The 23086-nt window shown below is 42.3% G+C and overlaps 1 protein-coding gene across 1 annotated transcript in view; it reads right to left on the minus strand.

Annotated features, from left to right (window-relative positions):
• Positions 1-1905: 1905 nt before the first annotated feature.
• The window catches only part of SLC22A23 (solute carrier family 22 member 23), a 270885-nt gene continuing 249704 nt past the window's right edge, over positions 1906-23086 (minus strand). The window contains exon 10 of the mRNA XM_044003402.1: positions 1906-6755. Coding sequence (XP_043859337.1) covers positions 6398-6755 — 358 coding nt within the window. The 3' untranslated portion in view covers positions 1906-6397. The remainder of the gene's footprint in view (positions 6756-23086) is intronic.

Raw genomic sequence — 23086 nt, forward strand, 5'->3', positions numbered from 1 at the left:
ACTTTTTTTACATTATCAGAATGGTTTGCTTCCCCATTTTCATCTCTTCCATCCCTTCCACTAACTCCTTTCCTCTTTTTTTACCTCTTCCTTCAACTTTTCTTCAATCTTTGACTTTTTACCTTCTGATTAGCAGCATATTCAACTTCTCAATTGCCATATGTTTCTCCCAATTTTTTCAGCCAGCTGTCTCTTACTATTACAATTCATGTGGATTTAGTTTGAGTTCCTGTCTTCCTTCATATCAGCTGTGTGTTAGGACCAGCTCTTTGGGTTCTGGGGGATACTTTTTTTTTAAGGTTTGGCTCTGACTTTATTGAATCAGTACCAGTGGGAACCTGGTATCTCTCAGCTGAGGCAGATCTGCAATTCATCTATAATTATGCTCAGAGACTTGCCTGGGACACAGAGATAGCAAGTGGCATGACTGTATCTATATCGAGCGTGGAATTCCCGATTCCACAACTCCTCTATGCCTCTCTTCACGTGTTATATTTAATGTCCTGGAAGACATTTCATACATTGATGATAATCTTGTATTAAGCTGTTAGGAAATAACCCAGTTGATGGTATCTTTGGGAAGGAAACATGGTTTGGTGGATTGAGTTAAGCCTGGGATTCTTAGGAGACACTGAGCAAAGGTATCCAATCTCTGCATGCCTCAGTTTAAGCTGAGAGGTTTGTAGCCTGGAAAAGAAGGCTGGGTATTTCTGTTGTTCTGGAGAAAAGTGGCCCTTTTCATAAAACAATAACTTAAAAAACAAATAGGATTGTTGAGGGAAAATAGTTAATAAATGTTTTGTTACAAAAGGGACATTTTCTAGTCAAAAAAAAAATTGGTCTACATCCTAAGAGTGAGCTTTGGATCACTTGTGAGGCATTTCTGTAACATTCTGTAGTTTTGTTTTTGTTTTTGTTTTTTTGCAGGGCTATGGGGGTTAAGTGACTTGCCCAGGGTCACACAGCTAGTACATGTCAAGTGTCTGAGGCCGGATTTGAACTCAGGTCCTCCTAAATCCAGGGCCAGTGCTTTATCCACTGCACCACCTAGCTGCCCCCCATTCTGTGGTTCTTACTCATTACTTTAATGGTCCTAGATTTAAGAAGATCGAGCCATCCCATAGAATGAGCAAAACCTCCCCAACAAAACAACTCTAAACTTTCATCATTAGATTGTAAGCAGCTATAATTAGTGGTCTGGATCAGAATTATTTACTATCAGATGTGGATAACCAGTACTCGCTAATTCCCCATGAAGAATGGGACTAAACATTAGGACCCTTCTTCCTAGAACTGGAATAAGGACTAAGGGATATAGATCTTTTGAGATTAGTTCAAGGATCCATGATTTCATTAGTGTGGGGTAGTCCCTCCAGTGCTGCAAAGGGAAACCCCACTTTGATCCTGGATCCAGGACTCTAGTCATTCTAATGAACCTGTCATTAAGAAAAAATTATAGTTGAAGAAACTGAATCTCAGAGGTGAAATCAGTTGCAAGGAGATGGTCTTCAATAAGTTTTTGTAGCAAAAGAAAATTCTTCACCTCTTGTCCAGTTCTCTATTCCAAATGATTTGGGCTGGTCCTTATGTGGCAGACATATATTGAGCCCATTCGTGAATTGGTAGGAACTTTGGGATTCCAACCCCTGGGGGCTCTGGAACAACTTCTGTATACTCAAAGTCACGTTCCCTCCATGATGAAGCAATGGACCAGGAACTCAGTGGGGTTGGGCCCATCCTTCTGCCAATGCAAAGCGGCACATTTCCTGCCACTTGTCTTAAAGTGGAGCTTCTAACTAACAAGGACAGTATACTTTGCTATGTCCGTCATGACAATGTCCCACATTTGATCACATCAAGTAGGAGCCAAGAAAGACATCCCATAGGAACTCTGGTAATGGGGCAACTTTTTTTTTTTTATTTCTGTACATTGACATACAAATTTCTCAGTAGGTACAACAGATGTAACATCATGCAGACACTTAGCTTGTAAGACAGTTTCAGTACTTGATTTAAGCTTGTGCTATGGGTAAGCACCACCAGACTAATCATGATCAAAACGTACAGTAACAATTCTTTAATTAGAGCCTCATCAGAAACAGAGGGAGTTGGGGTGGGGGGAAGGGAGAGGGGAGAGGTGGGAGGGAGGGAAGGAAGGAAAGCTTACCCACTAGACATTACACTGTATTCCTTTCCCAAAACAGTTTATACACTACATTAAAATGAGGTTTTGTCTAAAAAAATAAAAAGACCAACAATAGCAGTTGAAGTGCAGGATGCTGTCCAGCGTGAGCCATCCAGAGGCTACAGGTGATGTGACATTCAAAGTCCATTTCATGGCACTCCTACTTCCAGTTCTGTGACTTCAGTTTGGCTCTGGAAAGTATCAGGGTTTAAGCAGATACCTCCTTTTGTGTATCATTAGCTATTTCCTGCTCAGTGACCCAATAAGCCAACCACTCCACCCCGTTTCCAATTGCCAGTGTGTCAGTGGCCAACCAGCCTCTCAGAAAATAAGAACAGACTGTGGTGCTCGATAGCACAAAGCATCCTTGAGAACTTGAAGGTGGGATGGATGGGGTGGGGTGGGGTGGTGCGTGGGGGATGGGGACGGGGAGGATGGGGATGAAATGTGTTTGTGCGTTAATCGTTTGGAACAAGGGAGACAAAGGAGATAAGACAGAGCCCCCTGGTGGTTGAAGATCTAACTAATGAGGTTTCAGAATGGAATGGATTTACATGTAGGTAGCTGGCAAATACATCTTTGAATGCTTTCTATGGGGGAGAGGGGAAGAGGAGGCTGACTGGAAGCAGCAAGTCGCCTGAGAAAAGCGTTTCCTTTGTGTCAACCATGAAGGAAACAGGATTGAGTAGTTTTCAAGTTTGACAGACAAGTCATTAAGTAGCTGCCAGAGCACCCATCCGGACATCGAGCAGGGCAGAAGAGATGTGGGGCCCAGATGCCCTTTCTCCATCCCTGCTGCTGCCTCACTTGGTACCTTACGTTCATGGGCTCTCTCCACAGAGAGGTTCTTCTGATTTGACTACATTCAGTAAAAATGTTCAGCTGGCACTGAAATCTTTCCCCAGCTGACTGATGCCACTAAAGGGAAGAGCAAAAGTCTGGCCCTTTAACCCTGGGTGAGTTTTGAGAGGGATGTGTCAACAGAATCAGGTAGAGGAACACCTTGCCCAGGTGTGTGCTGCTCTCTAGCGTCCTAGCAAGATAATTCCATTATACTTAAACAGACTGGGCCAAAAAAAAATTAAAATAAATTTAAAAATCCAAATCTAGATCCTTCCTTCTCCCCTTCCTTCTTCCTCATCCCCAGTCTCCAAAGCTAAGAACCAGACTTTGCTTTGAACTCCTGTCACTTTTGAATTCGTCATGAATCCATCCTTTTGTTTGATATGTTTTAGTGTTGTTATTTTTTCCCCTTCTGTTCATTGGCCCTGTTCTTGGGTGTTGTCTGTTGTTATTGTTTTTCTAAAGTTAAGAGAATAGAGACCCTGGCACGAGGGGCTCTAGAAAGCACTGTGCATGACTCCAAGAGATGACTGGCAACTCAGGAGCAAGAACAGCTTGAATACGTGTTATCTGAAAAAAATCTGAGGGGTTCAGACCGCAGTTTCAAGAATGCTCACAGATATTAACTCAAAAGCTGTTACGGTAAATTAATTGCAAGGTGTACCAGCTCTCTGTGTGTGTGTGTGTGTGTGTATACATGTGCTCATTTGTGCACATATGAATAGGTATCCAGGTGTCCAGTCTGTGGTCCAAAGAGCCCTTGCTGACTGCCCCTCCCCTCATGTGTCTGATGCTCTTGCTTCAAGGCCACGTCTGTATTTTTCATATACTTAACATGGATTTTGTTGCCATGTGATTTTTGTCCCAAGTACTCTATAAAAAGGCAAAAGGTATTTCATAAGTTTGGCACGTGAAGACTGCACACATCTAAAGAAAGGCCTTTTTCAAGGTGAATGCAGACTGAAAATTTGCAACATGGAACAAAGGAGACCCGACTTTTAAGTCATACGAGCAACTACAGAGGATAAGAACAGTCATACAATGTGGTTGTAGCTTCATAAGGACAGCCTGTTTCCCCGTTGATTGTTTATTACTGGGTTGCTTTGAGAGTCCGTCTTCACCTGTGTTTCTTAGAGGAGTCTTTTTAGAACCCAGATGGGTGTCCTCGTTCTCCACAGTGGCAGTAGGTTTTTGTGTTTTGGATGTGGTTCAGAAAACACCCCTACTTTGGTTTGCCTTCTTTACTCCAATAATCTTGTCTCTTCTATTCCCCTCCCACCCCAGCCTGGCACTGAGGAACAAGTCACTCAGCTATGCCTACTGCTACAACATCATGCCACTCTTAGCAGGACAAAGGTTGGTGGAGACAGCAGGCACATAGATGAGGTAAGGAGCTAGGATGGGGAAACAGGACAGATTAACCCCTTTTCTGGGCTCTTCAACATCAAGCTACATTAGGAGTTGGCAGATACATGGCTGCCTAATACATAGTGCCCATCCCAGCACTTAGACCATTGGAAGAACTAACTTTGCCCCAGGACAAAGACATACATAACACAGGGTGTCGACTAGGACAGAAAAAAAAACTTCTTGCTCAGGAAAAAAACAACTCCAGCTTGATCCTTCTCTGAGCTTGACCAAGTAAGAGCCAAAGGTTGTCAGTGGTTAGGCATCTGTGGAACTGTGTGGAAATGGGGTCAGTAGGTTAATTGCTTGCTGTTACTACAAAGGGGAACATCACATGGGTCCCCCAGAAGTTCCTTTTTTTAGTGGGCTAAAATAGGATACAATTTTTTAGTGGCTAACCTTAACATTATTGAGGAAACCATTCCACATGACTGCCACACCCATCCCTACTTTGGGGGGTGGCTTCTAATAACAGAAGGCCATTGAATCTATGGATGAATTCTGGGAAGGTGCAAAATGGCCTTCAAATGCATACAACAGTTAAAACTACCCATGTGATTTTTTTTGGGGGGGGTGAAAATTAAAATTCAGCATTAATTTAATTTGAAAGTATTTTTAAAAAATTGTTTTGTAGGATTTCCTTTTTCTGTCCTCTCTCTCTTTTTTAGAAGGGTCTGGATAGAATGATTAGAGGTTAATCTCTCTTTCCTGCCCTGCTTGTGCCCTGATAAGCAGTGAAGTGGACAAAAGATTGGGAGAAGCAAAAGACCTGGAGGATGACCCACATGTCAGAAAATTGTCAATAAATATTTAGAGTTGATAGTAAAATATAAGCAAGTGCTTTCCTCGAGGGTGTGTGCTCTAAACATGTATACCTGGTAAGGTTTTTGTACTGTCTCCCTCTGTTCACTTACTATCTTCAGAGTCCCTGGTCAGTATCATTCACTGATTAGAAAGTAGCCATTGTTCCTTCAAGTAGAGTCTGCAGCGGATGCTGCTAATGGACTAGGGAGATTTTAGCTGAAAGGCATCTGGGTAGGGGGATGAGTCTCAGGTTCTTGATGCTGTGTCCTCCCCTCAGCACATCTATTATTGATTTATCCACTTCATTAGGCAACCCTGTCGTCAGAAAACTGGATCCACAGCCATTGGTCGTGTGGGTTTTCTTCATTTTGAATGAAATGATTAGGATTTTTCCCAAAGGAGCTTCAAAAACATCATTATTCAATACAAAAGAACCATCCGGAAAGAAGACCCACATACCTGCTTTATTGGGATTCGTGAACTGCTTAATCTAATTGTGAAATGGGAAGGTCTTACCTTACATGTAGAAAATGACACTTCTTTTGTTTTAAACCACATACAGACTCACCATCAAAACCTAATGAATTTTACTTTCCCCCCTTGTCTTAAATGCAGTCACAGTTTGATTCACAACGGTGTCATTTGCTTATCCACAGGCGGCAGCCTCGGGGTTTGGGGACAGGAAGAAATCACTTTTTGCTCTTCTGGGTAGTAGTAGTGTGTTCATCTTCTTTAGAAGGTTTGGATTGTTTTTTTATTTTTTATTTTTTTTGCTTTGTTTCTAAAAGTCTCTTCCTTGGAATGGCTGTGCCCCTCCTTAAGAGAAGGTTCATTTTACTTTGTGATTAATGAGAGGAAAAGGGAATAAAGTGCTTCTTGTAAAAATGACCAAAATAAATACAAACATTTAATGGCAGAAAAAGAAAGTCTCTGAAGGGATCTCTCCAGCCAGTTTCTTCCCTCAAATTCATCATTCTGATGCTTTTCAGTCAGCAGAAATTTCCTCACACCCATTGAAAGTCTCCAGTGATTAAGTGGCTTTAGCAGCGGATTTGACCTTTCCTTTTCAAGTTGTCTGTACCTGCCGTCGTTACAGGTCTATAAACCTGTGCCAGACCCTCAAAGGGTTCCCCTCCCGGAGGGACCGAACCAGCCCAATTACATGGACTTCATCCCGTTGGCCGTGGCGTTTTCCGGCAGCCCATCCCCCATGGCGGCCACATCGTGGAGGCCGGAGTAATCCTTGAGTTCTGAGTTTGTGAGCAGGAGGGGCTGCTCCCCCTTCTTGTGGGGCAGGAGGGGCTGCCTGGTGTAATGTTCACCGTTGAGGATGTTCTCCGGCAGGTTCTGGTTCTTGCTCTCTGGCAGGAGGAGGATGCAGATGATGCAGATGAGAGTACAGCAGGCAAAGATGATGTGGTGAAGGAAGTAGCCCTTCTGGTTGTGCAGCTCAATGATGGGGGCGGTCAGCATCCCGAAGCCCGCGCTGGCCAGGACCAGGCCCAAGCCTCCACACCTGCTCGAGGGAGGGAGGGAGATGAGAGAAGGGGCTTCAGAAGGAGGCGGCTCTTTTGGGGTCATACAAGGAGCCTGTGTGGCTAACTTATACCTTTCCTGGAAGTGTCGACCCTACCTCCCTCCAACGCAAGTGGCTCCCTATCACCTCCAGGATCAAATATAAAATCCTCTGTTTGGCATTCAAAGACCTTCACAATCTAGTCTCCCCCTACCTTTCTAGTGTCTGTACAACTCTGTACTCGCCTCTATCCCCAATGTACTCTTCAGTCTAGAGACACTGGGCTCCTTGGACAAGACACTCCCATCTCCATCTCTGGGCATTTTTACTGTCTGTTCTCCCAAGCCTTGAGTGTGATCCCTCCTGATCTCGGCCTCCTGGCTCCCTTCAAGTCCCACCCTCTGTTGATGATTTCCCAAATACCCTGCATATAACTAGTTCTGCCACAGAACATTCCAACTCCTTACCAACCACCCAGTAGGACCGGAGGCTTTCACAACTCTCAAGGTGCTGGTGGTGGCTTCGGTATTTGAGCCCAAGTATTGGGTTTCTGAGTGGGATATGGTGGACTTGAGTCAGTTTGGACTCTGAGGCTGGGGTCTGGAAAGTACCCAACCCCCTGTTCTTTTTTTTTTTTTTTGGGGGGGGGCAATGAGGGTTAAGTGACTTACCCAGAGTCACACAGACAGTAAGTGTCAAGTGTCTGGGGCGGGATTTGAACTCGGGTCCTCCTGATCCAGGGCTGGTGCTTTATCCACTGCACCATCGAGCTGCCCTCATCCTGTTCTTGTTAGACCATTCTGTCCAAATTACATCCCATTGCTAAAACACACCTCTCCCCGGGGCAGCTAGGTGGCGCAGTGGATAAAACACTGGCTCTGGATTCAGGAGGACCTGAGTTCAAATCCAGCCTCAGACCCTTGACACTTACTAGCTGTGTGACCCTGGGCAAGTCACTTAACCCCCATTGCCCTGCAAAACAAAAAACAAAAAACAAAAAACAAAAACAACAAAAAAAAAACCACACCTCTTCCGCCTCTTGTTCTGTAGCCAAGCAGGAGAGTTGTCTCCCCTTAGCGCAGACCCACCCTGATACTACCTCTCCCTTCTTGCATCCCTAAGCCCTAGCCCCTGGTACCATGTCTCCCTTCTTCCCCCTTGCCCCCTCCTTACACGAGTGGAGTGGTTTCACCCTTTCCCCTTCCCCTTTCCTCCAGCTCTCAACCCCAGCTGAGCATGCCTCCATAACATGATCACGCAATGAACACTCATGCTGGGTGAGACAGAATTGGATGTTAGAGTGTGAGCTCACCCTGTGCATGAGGGGACTCCCCCCTCAAACTTCCATAAAAACCCAACTCATGCGCTCATCAGCACGTTCCTCATCTCTTGCATGGGGTCACCCATTCTCATGAGAATGAAATGTATCTGTCTCTGCTTGACTTGGTGGTCTCCTCGAATTATTTAGGTAAACGGAGGCAATTGTCCTATACAGTTTCCAACTAGGCTCACTCTCACTGATGCATTTAGTAGCCATTCTCTGCAGAATAGATCTGTACTTAAAAAAAAAATTCCTGTGCTATTATCCCTGATGTGCTATAATGACAAGAGTATTAAACTTGGATACAGAAGACTTGGGCTCTAATCCCAACTGTGACACTCAAGTGACATTAGGCAAGGCAAAACCTTTCTCAGCCCCAGGTTCTTAATCTGTAAAAAGGGTACACAGGGTGGCTGTGAGGAAATTACACAGATATGCCCTCTTCTGAGCTGTTCTTTATTAGGCACCCATCATATGCATAGGACTATGCTTAGCACTGGGAGGGACCTTATATATAGCTTAGATAACACATGATCTCTGCCCTCAAGGGAGCACAGTCTAGTAAAGGGATCTGATGAAGACACATAAAACTGTAATATAAAATAATATGTGATTAGTATATAAGAGGTACATGCAAAATGCTATATGTGGGGAAAGATGTTCCCAAGAGGAGGAGATCAAGGAAGCCTACATGGAAGAGGTGGATTTGAATTGGATTTTTAAGGAATAGAAGCATGAGGAAAATGGGTGAATTGAACCCCAATGAGGGTGACTTTCCCATAAGCACTGTCAGTCAGAATTTGAACCCAGGTCTTTCTAACACCAAATCCAGCACTCTAGTCACTCCATCACATGCCAGGGACTGGGCATGAGTATTCTAGATGAGGATAAGGTCACATGAGGGAAAGAAGAAGGGAGGAGAGAAATCCAAAGTAAATCCATGGGAAGGGAAAGGGGAGTTCCTGGAACTCCTTGTATAGTAATTTTTAGGTGGCTGGCAATAATGTAAATTGGGCATATGTCAACATTCCCAACATTCAGGCCTAGGTATGCTACTCTCTTGCTCAAGAAGTTTCAATAACTCCTTTTTGTGAAATGCTCACATCACTGGCCAGAATGAATTTTTGTAATTATTTTAGACAACTTCAGCCTCTCAGGTGAATGTTATTTTTCCATGCCCATAACAATATAGAAATGAAGGAGCAAAATGGTCAGGTGGTTTTTAATTTAGTCCCCTTATATACATGGGGCTGTGTGTGGAGTCCTCATAAGAACATATTAAGTGTTATTTAGGAAGCAGATTCTATTTCAATCTTTGGATATAATGTTGATTTACATTCTCATTCCTGAGAGGCAGTGGATAAAAAGCTGGCTAGGAAGCCAGGGAGGCCTGAATTCAAGTCCTTCTTCTTATATAGAATAGCTTTGTGACCTTGGGCAAGTCACTTAACCTCTTAGTGTCCTTGGCAACTCAGATTATAAATGGCAGAGAAGTTGCCGACCTGTACCAGGTGAGGAATTCCCTTTCTCGATGAAACCACAAGTTCAGCCCCTATTCCTATTCTTATTACTGCCTGATAAAGAATAGCATAGAAAAAACAAACAAATACAAATCCTTGTTTTAAATATACCTTTGAAACAACTTTGTAAATCCGGGGTGGGGGCAAAGGGAGAAGAGTGCAAGGCCAGGAATAAATTTGGGGCTGAGGGGAAGGGGTGGTTGCATAAATTATGTATATAAGTCATCATTCCTAGCCTAGATGTATAGAGGGGAAGATGGGGCCTGAGAAGCAGGCAGTAATAACAGCAGGATGGAAGTGAGCCTCCCATATATTTAAAGATTATTTTTAGAAGGTTAAGATCCATTTCTTCAAGTGGGCCTCTAAAGGGATACCCTTTGTCCTTAAGTCACAGTTGAATGATGTTCAATACAAAGGTGGGTGTGAAGGGTGAGAGTACCCATTATTAAAATGTAGAAGGCACTAATATGACTTGTAAGTGTAAGATGGAAATTATTGGGAATTAGTAGGAAAATAATTTATAGTAATTATCATGAAATCCCTGTTGAAGTGTATGCAGACAGGTAGCAGTCCCGTAGAAAACACACCTCCAGTTTTCACTTACTCTTCTCTCTTACATCCACCCCCCCACCCCCCCATCCCATATATAGTGTAGACCAAAGCCCATGGAATATGGTAGCCTGAAGTACAGGAAATCAGGGGCTGGTGTATAGGAGTCTTGTGTTCCAGGGATATATATTTATATATATTTTTTTTACAAAGCAAGGTAGTGTGCAAAAGTTAAAAAGGAAAAACAAAAAGATAAAGGGAATTTTATTTTGGAATTATTTTCTTAGAGAGGGATATTTTGGTGCAATGAAAAGGCTGCACATGGTGTTAGGAGAGATCTGGGTAAAAAAAAAAATACCACCTTTGATACTGACTCAAGCTCCCTAAATCTCAGTTTCCTCACCTGTAAAAGGGGATAAAACAGTACCCACCCCACGGGGCTAGTACAAGGATCAAATAGAGACGTAAAGTACTTTTGAAAAACACAATCCTACATCAATGTTAGCTATCGCTGCTACAAAACTCAGTGCCCCTCCAGCCCAAGCTTCCTGACTAAATTCTGCAAGCTATTTCTACTTGTGCTGTGCTCCTGGGTAAGTAATTTAATCTCTATTGGGCCTCAGTTTCCTTATCTGAAAAACAAGAAGATTGAATGTGATGAACTCTAAGCTTCTCTTTCAGCTTTAAGAGCTTATGTTCTTACTTGGTGGGCAGGTAAGATCATGAGGTTAATTCAATGAATAGACAGGTTCAATCTGGAAGCTCCAAATTAAGTAATTCAGTGGATCTATTAGAGAAACACTCAAGCTTAAAATAGCCACTAAGCTACTTCTTTTTTTTTGGTTAGGCAATTGGGGTTAAGTGACTTGCCCAGGGTTACACAGCTAGTAAATGTCAAGTGTCTGAGGCCAGATTTGAACTCAGGTTCTCCTGAATCCAGGGCCAGTGCTCTATCCACTGCGCCACCTAGCTGCCCCTCATTAAGCTACTTTTGATAGATTTGGCTACTTACATAAGCTCAGGAGATGATGCCTCTGTCGACATATCATACCTGAGAAAACAGATTCATCATCCCTGAGGCCCATGATGATGATGATATAGCTATCATTTATTTAGAGCTTTAACGATTTGCAAAATAGCTTAACAAATGTTATCTCATTTTATCCTTATAACAACCCAGGGAGGTGAGTGCTATTATTATCCCCATTTTGCAGAGGAAATTGAGGCAGGCAGAATTTAGTATCTTGCCCAGAAGCACCCTGTGACTAAGTGTCTTGAGAAGACTAAGACTGATCCTGTATTGATCCGATATACAAGTTCTTTGTCTTTGAACTTAGTTCAGAATTCAGCTGCTCTGTAATGGGCTAAGTTATAAAACCAAGCTCTTCTTGCTCTAAGGAATTTTGCTAACCTTGGGGAATGTGTATGAAAGAAAGGGAGTTGGGCCTGATATTTTTACTCCACCCAGCTATTCTTCAAGGATGTTTGGCTTGCTGTCCAAAAGTCTGGGCTGCTATCTTGTACCTGCATTCAGACAATGAATCTCATGAAAAAAGAGGGGTCATTGCTAACCCGGGTGACTAACTTCTAACCAATCATGCTGCTCCTTGCCCCTCAGCTCTGTGACTAATTATGTTGCCCTCCATCCCATGAGTTATCTACCCTATTCATTGTTCTGTACTTCCCAAAACCTAAAGAAGATGGATTGTCCTTTTGCTTGGGGTTTCTGGCATTAAAGGAGGTAATTCACTGACACATTTATTGGCAGGCAGCATGCCTGTTAATAAATGTTATCTTGCTAGGAGATCTGCCTTAGTTTACCCTTTTGTCAAAATCTCAAACTCAACAGTCTGAGGCTGGATTTGAACTTAGATATTCCTGAGTCCAGGCGTAGAGCTCCATCTACCATGCCAGCTAGCTGCCTCTGATAAAACATCAATTTAGGTCTCTTCTTGGAGAGGAGGAGAAATAAACTTGGCCTCTCTGTGGACCAGCAGCAGGGACCAACGGAATGACTGACTCCACATTTCTTAAGGCACGTAATGCCCAAATGTGCTTTATTCTGCAGAAATATATAGGACACAGATAATCTTGAGTCATATGTACATATTGCAGTCTGATCACCATCTTGAGTTGAAGGAAATGAAATCTGTTTAACTTTGTGCTTGGAGCAGGATTATTCCCAGCAGAAAACTTATTGTAATGGAACATCCACTCAGCAAGAAGAAAAAGAAAATTTCAGTTCCAGAGAAGGGACTTTTTTTTTTCTTTTGGCTTAAAGCTATTCTTAACTGGGCAGCTAGGTGGGCAGTGAATAGAGTGCTGGGCCTAGAGTCAGAATGACTCACTTTCATGAGTTCTGGTTTCAGCCACTTATTAGCTGCATGATCCTAGGCAAGTCATTCAACCTTGTTTGCCTCTGTTTCCTCATGTGTAAAACCTAGCAACTCACTCCAGTATCTTTGCCAAGAAAACCTCAAATGGGATGATGAAGAGTCAGACGAGGGAACAACAAAATTCTTAACTGGCCTTTTACTTTAAGACTCGTACCCACTCAGGTCTTCCAGACTCTGTGGTTGTCTTTTTTTAAAATCCCAAAATGTTCTGCTGCCTCTCTTTGTTTTTAGCAGCCCATACAAAACAAAACCCAAAGAAGGACCTGGGGAAAATAAACCTCTTCCCTTTCCCGACATCTTTCCCTCTTCTCCCAAGCTGTGGCCCTAGGAGCTGAAGCCTGGGGAGTCCATGCTCCCTGGGGCAGGTATGGACAAAGGCTTTCCCATGTTCTAGGATGCTGAATGCATTTACTTCCTCAAAGCAACCCCCTGACACATGCGGGGCTGAGCTCTGTTCTACCTCAGTTATCTTAGTTAAGTATGTTAAATAGACTTCTTTTTTGGCCTGGCCTCCAATGATCTTGGATAACAACAGCGTTTCTATGAACACACGCATTCAGTTTTGCAAGCGACCAACTTAAAACTGAACTTCTGGGACACAATAACTCCTTTGTAAACTGGGATAGGACATGGTCTTTACCACAATATAAACCTCCTGCGTTTCTCCACATCGACGCTAGAGGGCAGCCTTAGCTCACATTTGAGTGGTATCCATTCCTTCTCTGGGAAAAATGATCCAACCTTTGAAGTCCACTTATACGTGAGGCAGTGGAGTTGGGCTTTTGCTTCTAAATACATTATGCTAAAGTTATTGGGCTAGAGAAAGTCTTTAGGGGGCTTAAACAAAGATTTCTGAAAATTGTTCCTCTAGGAAAAACAAAAATCACAACTACCACCTTTAGTTACATTCTCAACACTTTTTTTTTTTTTTAAGGAACTCATCTTCATTTCTGTGAATTGAGGGATGGTGAGGTACCTTCATGGTCATACCCATTTTGCTGTTCAGTGGTGTCTGAGGCTCTTCATGATTATACTGTCCATAGGGTTTTCTTGACAAAGACACTGGAATGGTTTGCCATTTCATTTTCCAGTGGATTAAGGCTAACTGAGGTTAAGTGACTTGCCCAAGGTCACACTGTAAATGTCTGCAGTCAGACTTGAACTCAGATCTTCCTGAATCCAGGTCTAGTGCTTTATTCACTGAGCTAATTAGCTGCCTCAGGCAAACGGGTTAAATGACTTGCCCAAGGTAACATAGCTAGTAAGTGTCTAAGGCCAGGTATGAAATCAGAAAGATAAGTCTTCCTGACTCCAGGCCCACCATTCTATCCACTGAGCCATCCAGCTACCCCTCATACCCATTTTATAGATGGGTAAACAGAAAGACTAAAAGAACTTAAGTGGGACTTGAACCCAGAATCCTACTGTTGATCTTTGGCAGTCATACACTGCCTTGTACCATTATTTAAAGTGTTATAAATGTAGGTCTTGCCTTCTTAAGGAGACTGTAAATTCCTGGCAGACAAGGGTTGTTCCTTTTCCTTTCTTTTGTGTATGCTACCATACCTAGCTCTGTGTTATATACAGAAACACCCAACAGCCTGTTGATAGATTTGATAACTCTTGCCTCTCACATACAATGTCTATCACTAAGTCTTTGAGTCAGGAATTCCCAACTGCTGGGGGGCATATGGACCCCTAGGGAATGTAAGAAGCTTGTCATGAGAATCCAGGCAATATTTAGTAAATAGCTATATCATCCTAATGAAATAAAGTTAATAACATTTTAGCTATGCCCTTGGAAAAGAAAAAAAAATAATCTCTAGGCAGCTGGGGGGAGAAGTGGATAGAACACAAGATATGGAGTCAAGAAGACCTGAGTTTAAATCTAACAGCAAACACTTACCAGCTTTGTGACCCCGGGCAAGCCACTTAATTCTGTTTGCCTCAGTTTCCCCATCTGTCAAATGAGCTGGAGAAGAAAATCAAGCCGCTCCAATATCTTTGCCAAGAAAACCCCAAATGGGAATTAAGGGTAGAGAGACAGAACCCTGGGATCCCCAGGACTTGAGACGTCTTGGGTTTGCCTGAGCAAACAGTTCACTCCCCCAGCTGACTTGACATTTGTACAGAGGGCTATGGAAGTACTTTCGATCTAACAACTGGAGTTAGAACTGATTTAGCCACTCAATCGTGGCATGACCTTGGGAAACTCATGTTTCCTCATCTTTCAAGTGGGGCTAATTGTACTTGCCTTATGGGTTTTTTCAAGGCTCAAATAATGAAATGTTTGCAAAGCACTTTGAAACTGTCAAAAGATATATACATGAATGGGCAACTAGGTGGTGTAGTGGATAGAATGCTGGGTCTGGAGTCAGGAGGACCTGAGTTAAAGGCAGCCTCAGAAATTGACTAGCTGTGTGATCCTGGGCAAGTCACTTCACCCTGTTTACCTCAGTTTCCTCATCTGTCAAATGAGCTGGGGAAGGAAACAGCAAACCACTCCGGTCTCTATGCCAAGAAAACCCCAAAAGGGGTCACAAAGAGTCAGACAAGACCAAAAAACAATTAAACAACAACATATAAATGTAAGCAGTGATTATTATAGTGGTTGGGCAAATGATTATTATCCTTATCTTAGAGATGATGAGACTGAAGGTCAGAGAAGTTATGTAACTAGATCAAGGTTAAGTAGCTAGTAAATAATGGAAGTGGGATCCAGTTCTTCTGGTTCTTTTCCCCAGTATTTCTTCTTTCTTTCTTTCTTTCTTTCTTCCTTCCTTTCTTTTTTTTTTTTTTTTTGGTGAGGCAATTGGGGTTAAGTGACTTGCCCAGGGTCACACAGCTAGTAAGTGTCAAGTGTCTGAGGCCAGATTTGAACTCAGGTCCTCCTGAATCCAGGGCTGGTGCTCTATCCACTGCGCCACCTAGCTGTCCCCCCTGCCCCCCCCCCCCAGTATTTCTTTAGGTTATTCCACAGCTGTGTTCAGTAGCATTTAAAAAAACACTCAGGGGAAAACAAGCCAAGTAGAAAACACCAAATCTCCTATGCCCTCAGTTGAATCGGAAAGAGAATAAATTCTAAAGTTTAATGTGAATGTGCATATAAAATAGTGAGTTTACAGCCCAGTTGGGTATGCTATACACAGACACATATAACTAGGGAACAACTGTGAAATAATATGGCATTAAATATATGTGTACAAGTGCTAAGGGAAGGAGGGATGAGTGGGTGGAGTTATTTAGGGAAGGTTTCCTAGAGGAGGGGAGTTTTGATCTAGGTCTAGAAGACATGGGAGGGTATTCAAGGGAAATGAATAAATTGATCTAGGCCATAGGTGGGAATCAGCAATTCGGGTACAAATGATTCAAAATACATATGTAAGAATTCAACTCTGAACATGAAAAGGGCCGCTGAGTTATTCTCACCAACAGCTTCATACCTTTTCACACTCTTCCCATCAGATCATGGAATCACAGTACTAGAGGTCAGCTAGTCTAACTCCATTTTTTTTCTGTGGATGAAGAAACTGAGGCCCAGAGAGATCAAGAAACTTCTCCAAAGTCACACAGTTAATTAGTGACAGAGCCAGGACTAGAATCCAGATTTTGTAGTTTCCAATTTAGTGCTCACTTTGAAATACCACACATGACCTCTTTTGTTTCTTCCCCAGGAGGGGGAAGAGATGGAAAAAATTATCCTGATGGAGTATAACAGCAGCTGATGAAATAGTAGTGGTGTAGAAAAAGACACTGAGAAGATTATGGGTCCAGGAGGGCCTCCCAGAGCTCCCCTATCCAAATCAAAGGAACAGTATAGTTTCAGGCAGATAGAGTCCTGTACCTAGACCCAGGCCAGGCCCCTTCAAACACTCTTGGTGTCTGTGAGCTTTACTCTAATTGCCACTCACTATAGGTAACAACCTCCTGCCTCTTGCTTTTCTCCCTATCTCTGTATTGACCAAACATCAGACACATAGGAGGCCATTCACAGCCTCCACTTCCCATTCTTTTGACTCTCTCCTCACAGCTGTGCTACACTCACGTTCCCTTACCCCTTCAGTTGTGCTCTCTGGAATTCCTGCTCTATAGTGAACAAGTTGACTTTTGTCCTAGACCTTGTTCGCTCATACCACTTCCTTCTATTAGCCGCCACTGAGCCTTGACTTCCCCCATCATGACATTGTATATCTAGTCATCCTCTCCAGCACTGGGTCTACCTTCTCTCACACCCTCTGACATAATGGTTCTATCACAGGAGCCAGAGTAATCCCCACGGCCACTTCCAGATTGTCCCTTTACCACTTCACTCAATAATCTCTCTTCCTCTCAGTTACAAATTTCCCCATTCCAAATCATGGTGGCCCCAAAGTCATTCTCAAGGGGCTCAGAGCTGGACTCCACCAACTTCCTCTTCTCTCCAAGTACTCTGCTTGTATTAAGGGACTTCAGCATTCACACTGACGCTTCTCTAACGTTCCCATTCTTCAGCCTCCTTAAATCCCACGACCTGTTCTTCATCTCAGCCACACACAGGGACTTGTACTGACTTCTTTAATTAGAAACATTCCTCTGACCACAACCTCTATAACATCTTTCCCTGTGACTCACCTCTCCCAGACCTATTATTTGCCCTCATCCAGTTGTCCAGTGCCTACATTCCACAGGACTTTCTCAGACTTTTAGCTCTTCTTTTGCTCTACTTTTACATTCTGGGTTCCAACCTCTTCACTCAACTGAAACTATTCTCTCCAAAGTTACCAATGACTTTTTTGGGGGGGTGAGGCAATGACTTACCCAGGGTCACACAGCTAGTGAGTGTCAAGTGTCTGAGGCCAGATCTGAACTCTCAGGTCCTCCTGAATCCAGGGCCAGTGCTTTATCCACTGCGCCACCTAGCTGCCCTCTCCATTTCTATTTAAGGAACCACTATCCTTCTGGTCTCCTAGGTTCATGAACTTGCAATATCCACTCCTCCCTCTCCATCACCCTATGTATCTAGTCAACTGTCAAGTCTTATAATTTCTCCACCTCTCTTTCATCTGGCTTCTTCTTTCTATTCACCCAGCTATCATTTTAGTCCAGGCCCTTGCCTAACTGGCTTCATTGCTCCAAGTTTCTTCCCACTCCAGTCCATTGTAAACCTGGCAGCCAAAGTGATTTTCCTAAATTTCAGACTGGTGCATGCTATCCTTTTAACTCAATCAACTTCAGTGGCTCCATTTTGCCTCTAAAAATATAAATGCCTTTATCTGGCTATTAAGGCCCTTTGAAATCTGGTCTCAACCTTTCTTTCTAGTCCTACTGGACATTATTTTCCTTCCTGCACTCTAAGATCCAGCCAAACTGGCATTCTCTTCTTCTGTCTCCCTGACTTTCATAGGTTGTCTTCCATGCCTGAAATGCCCTCCTTCCTCACCTCTGTCTCATAGCATCTCTCCTTTCCAAATGCAGCTCAAGCATCACCTTCTGCAATGCAGCTTTTCATGATCTCCTCCCTCCGAGTGCTAGTGCCTTCCCCAGACTACTTTGAGTTAAGCTACTTTATATTTATTTGTGTTTATTCTTTTTTTTTTTTTGCGTGGGGCAATGAGGGTTAAGTGACTTGCCCAGGATCACACAGCTAGTAAGTGGCAAGTGTCTGAGGCTGGATTTGAACTCAGGTCCTCTTGAATCCAGGGCCAGTGCTTTATCCACTGTGCCACTTAGCTGCCCCATGTGTTTATTCTTTACATATTTCTGTATGCACTCAATTGTTTCCCTCATTAGAATGTAAGATTTAAAAATTTATTTATTTTTAATTTATGGAATAAAACAAGCATTTCCTTACCATAGTATAATAAAAAAAGATAATTGCACATGAAACCACAAATTTATTATGTATAACTTGCTATTCCTTTTAAATATATAATTAAAGTTATGTAAATTTCTTCCCCCAACCCCCCCCTGCTCTAGAGATGGCTATAATTAGACGCAAATAGGTGCTTATATTTGCACATATATTTATACACACATGTATATATTTGCACACATAGGCATATTTATATACACATGCATACATGTACATATATGCATGTATATTTACATACATGTGTATATTTATATACACATGTATATGTGTATGAGTGTGTGTGTGTGTCTAAAATCAGAATGTAAGATCTTTGAAAGAAGAGGTTGTTTCACCTTTGTCTTTGTCTTCCTGGCACCTGGCACATAGTAAATGATAAAGCCTTACTCAGTGACTGGCGCCACCTGGAATTTACTAGCTCTGAGACAGTGGGTTGGTGTTTAAAATGTAGTCCTACAAATAAATTCTGAGGAGCCCTTTGGAACCAGCTTATTCTAAAATGCTACAGTGAACCTGGACCAAGACTGAGTGCAGCAAGTGGCTCTCTATAAGAAAATCTTCAAAACTTCAAAAATCTTACTTTACACTAATGAGTCTTGACCATTCACGAAGAGGAAACACTACCAACCTTTTACATTTCCAAACACGTGAAAATCATACCAGATTATGCTAGATAGGTTTTCTGAGGCAATTACTCATTAGCTAGAATATCTTCATGATGGGAACTATTCATTGTTTGGAAGGAAAAATGTAAAACCATCCCATCTGCTGTCAGGGGAGAGGGTTGGCCTTGGGTACAGAATTTCCTCTCCTCCTAGACAAGTCACCTTCACCTGGTTGCCTTTGGCTCAGGCCGATTTGTGTGAGGAATTAAGAAGTAAATAAATGGCAAGGCCAGAGTGGAAAGGAGAGTATTTTACTCACAATGTGCCTGAAATATCCCTCTGTGAGGCATGCCCCTCTCTCACTGATGACTTCTTCCTGGCACCTCCATTTTTTGGAAGGGTCCAAGATGGCCTTCATTCCCCCCTTGGCTTTGTTACTGGCCTCTGAATTTCAGAACTATACCTCCTTGCTGAGAACCTTCATTCCTTCCCTCTGACCCCTTCAGCTCCTTTTTTTTTTTTTTTTAAAGTGAGGCAATTGGGGTTAAGTGACTTGCCCAGGGTCACACAGCTAGTAAGTGTTAAGTGTCTGAGGCCGGATTTGAACTCAGGTACTCCTGAATCCAGGGCCGGTGTTTTATCCACTGCGCCACCTAGCTGCCCCTCAGCTCCTTTTTAATGTCCTTTTCCTCATTAGAATATAAGCTCCTTACAGACAAGGACTGGTATTTCAGACACTCAGAGTTAGTGCTCAATTTTTTCTTCCTTCCTTCTACCATTCCTTTTTTCCCTTCTCTTTCTTTCTTCCTTCCTTCCTTCCTTCCTTCCTTCCTTCCTTCCTTCCTTCCTTCCTTCCTTCCTTCCTTCCTTCCTTCCTTCCTTCCTTCTTTCCTTCCTTCCTTCCTTCCTTCCTTTCTTTCTTTCTTTCTTTCTTTCTTTCTTTCTTTCTTTCTTTCTTTCTTTCTTTCTTTCTTTCTTTCTTTCTTTCTTTCTTTCTTTCTTTCTTTCTTCCTTTCTTCCTTTCTTTCTTTCTTCCTTTCTTCCTTTCTCTTCCTTCCTTCCTTCCTTCAATTTACACACTAATATAATTGTTCCAGATTTGTGAGAAGGAAAACCAAACCAAACCAACCAACCAACCAACCAACGAGGCAGCTAGGTGATGTAATGGATAAAACACTGGCCCTGGCCAGCCACTTAAAACTTGACACTTAATAGCTGTGTGACCCTGGGCAAGTCACTTAACTCTCATTGCTCAGCAAAAACCAAAAAAAAACCCCAAACAAACAATACCCCCCTCCCCATTTGTGAGAAGGAGCAAGAGGAAAGCTGTGTATCCTCTGGTTTAGCTCGCTAAAGAGAGAACTATAACAACAGGTAATAAGATCAACCAACTCACAGTCCCAAAGTAAAGTGAGAGAATCACTAGAAGAATATACTGTAACTAGGTAAAAAAAAAAAAGGTGAGAAGTTGCTCATCAGAAACCCACCAGGATTACACCTTGACATGTTCCCCACTGATGACATAGTTCTTCCTTATTGGAATGTGACAAGGGCATTTCATTTGGAAGAGAAAAATCCCAACCAAATTTGACTTGTCACTGTAGGCATGAAATAAAAAACTTATCGGTTTAGTCTGGCTTGCTCTGGATGGTTTGAACAAAATGAATTATCTTGCACTTAATTACTTTTTAAGTATATAATTTTAAAATAGTTTTTAAAAACCCAACATAAAGCAAATAGCCTTCAGGCTTGGAATGTATTGTGTAAAAATTGCAAGAGAATGAATCAAAATGAGGTCATCTGAAAACTCTGTTGTCAGCATGATTATCTGAAAACTTGCAGGAAAAAGACAAAAACTTTTTAAAAAATCACTTAGCCCCAGAGCCTGAATTAATTGTTCCATACATAGCCTGCCCTGGCCTGTGGTAGTCTGTTTGTATTTCAGTGTGGGAAAATGAGGCAAACTGGAGCGTTTTAGCTAGAGCTTAATGATAACTTCAGTTCATAATTTATGCCCAAAATATCAGCATGATGTAGAAAAGTGCTGTACTTGAAGTAAAAAAAAAATCTAGGTTTTAATAATGCCAGATCCAAAAAGCTTATGACTATTTCCTGCCTAAGAAAAGAGAGGCAGGACAGAATAGTGGAGAGAACCCTATACTGATTTTTTTTTTTTTTTAGTGAGGCAATTGGGGTTAAGTGACTTGCCCAGGGTCACACAGCTAGTAAGTGTTAAATGTCTGAGGCCGGATTTGAACTCAGATCCTCCTGAATCCAGGGCCGGTGCTCTATCCACTGCGCCACCCTATACTGATATTGATGAGACCTCGTTCTGTCTCTGACATTAGAGCTAGCTATGTGACTTTGGGAAAGTTACTTAACCTCTCGTAATCTCAGCTTCCTCGTCTGTAAAGTGGGCATCAGCATAAGCTATGCGTTGCTTACCTCAGAAGGCCATCAAAAGGAAAGTGCTTTGTAATCATTAAGGAATTATATAAACACAAACTTATTTTTATTCTAATGGAAGTTACATGCAGATCAGTGCCACAGAACCACTTAAAATAAAAGTAATAATTAACATTTATATAACGCTTACTTGTGTTCCAGGAACTGTGCTAAGAGCTTTATAAATATTATTTCATTTGATCCTCAACAAAAACCCTGAGAGGTAGGTGTTATTATTTCCATTTTTCAGATGAAGAAGCTGAGGCAAACAGAGGTGACGTGACTTGCCTGATGACATGACATTCAACTAGTGTCTGAGGCTGGATTTGAATTCAAGTCTTTCTGACTCCAGGCCCAGTGTTCTACCTACTGGGCTACCTAATTTTGGTCAGAGCTAAGAAAGAGCTCAGCTCTCATTTTATAGATTAGAAAGGTTCTAAAGAGAGGAAAGAACTTGCCCACACTATCACACATCAAGTCAGTGCCTGAGTTGGTATTAGAACCCTCTCCCTTACTCCCTACATCCGAGGGCCTTATCTTGGGGATCTGTGAACTTGGCTTTTAAAAAAAGTATCTTGATAAATGTATTTCATCATGTGAGAATATTATTCTCTAGGGCCTTCTGCTGAGAAAACATGAGGTGACCTTTCTGAGGTTTCTAAGGTCGAATTGGCATCCCAGAAGTTGCCTCACAATTCATGGACTGCCTTTTTCTTTTTTGTAAGGGCAATGAAGGTTAAGTGACTTGCCCAGGGTCACACAGTTAGTGTCAAGTGTCTGAGGTCAGATTCGAACTCAGGTCCTCCTGAATGCAGGGCCAGTGCTTTACCCACTGAGCCACCTAGCTGTCCCCCCCCCACCCCATCACCTTACCAGCCAATTAGCTTGGAGCTGTGTGTGGGGACTGCACCTCTTCCAGTCCGACAGGGAACTTCCAGTCAAACTGAGTGGGGCTTTTTTATCTTTGATAGCATGATTGGCTAGGTGAAGGGAGTGCTCTCGTGCTCTCGCTCTCTCTCTCTCTCTCTCTCTCTCTCTCTCTCTCTCTCTCTCTCTCTCTCCTAGATCTGTAGATCTGAGTTAGGTTTTTCCATAATTATTTCAGAGAGATGTGTTCTCTCTTTACTAACTTCTAATATACTTTAATAAATGCTCAATGCCTAAACTGTTGTTGAAGCTTCTAATTATAAGTAAATCCTAGCTAGTTTCCCCCCGACACTGGGGGGCAGGTAAGGTGATTTAGTTTTACTGTCACAATCAGAATTGGTTTCTTTTGTAAATTTCTTCTGTAAATTTATATCTATCCCCAGTAGAATGTAAGCTCCCTGAAGTCAGGCACTGATTTTTTTTTTTTTTTTAGTCTTTGTATCCCTAGCACCTAGTTAGCACTTAATGAGTGCTTATTAGACAGAATTGAACCCAAGTGTTTTGTTTCTCAGCCCGGTACTCCCTGTCCCACCATCATTGCCAGTTTTTATTAATGAATCAACATAAGTGTTTGCATAAGTCAAAAATAGTAATTACATAAGGCATGATCATATTCTTTGTAATTGTGATTTTGCTCTGTTAGGCATTTTCAAGGTGTAATTTTTTTTTCATCCTGTGTTGAAATAACTCAAAAACTTCAAATGTTTGTTGGGTTTAACT

The sequence above is a fragment of the Dromiciops gliroides genome, chromosome 1 (assembly GCF_019393635.1).
Source record: "Dromiciops gliroides isolate mDroGli1 chromosome 1, mDroGli1.pri, whole genome shotgun sequence".
NCBI lineage: Eukaryota > Metazoa > Chordata > Mammalia > Microbiotheria > Microbiotheriidae > Dromiciops > Dromiciops gliroides.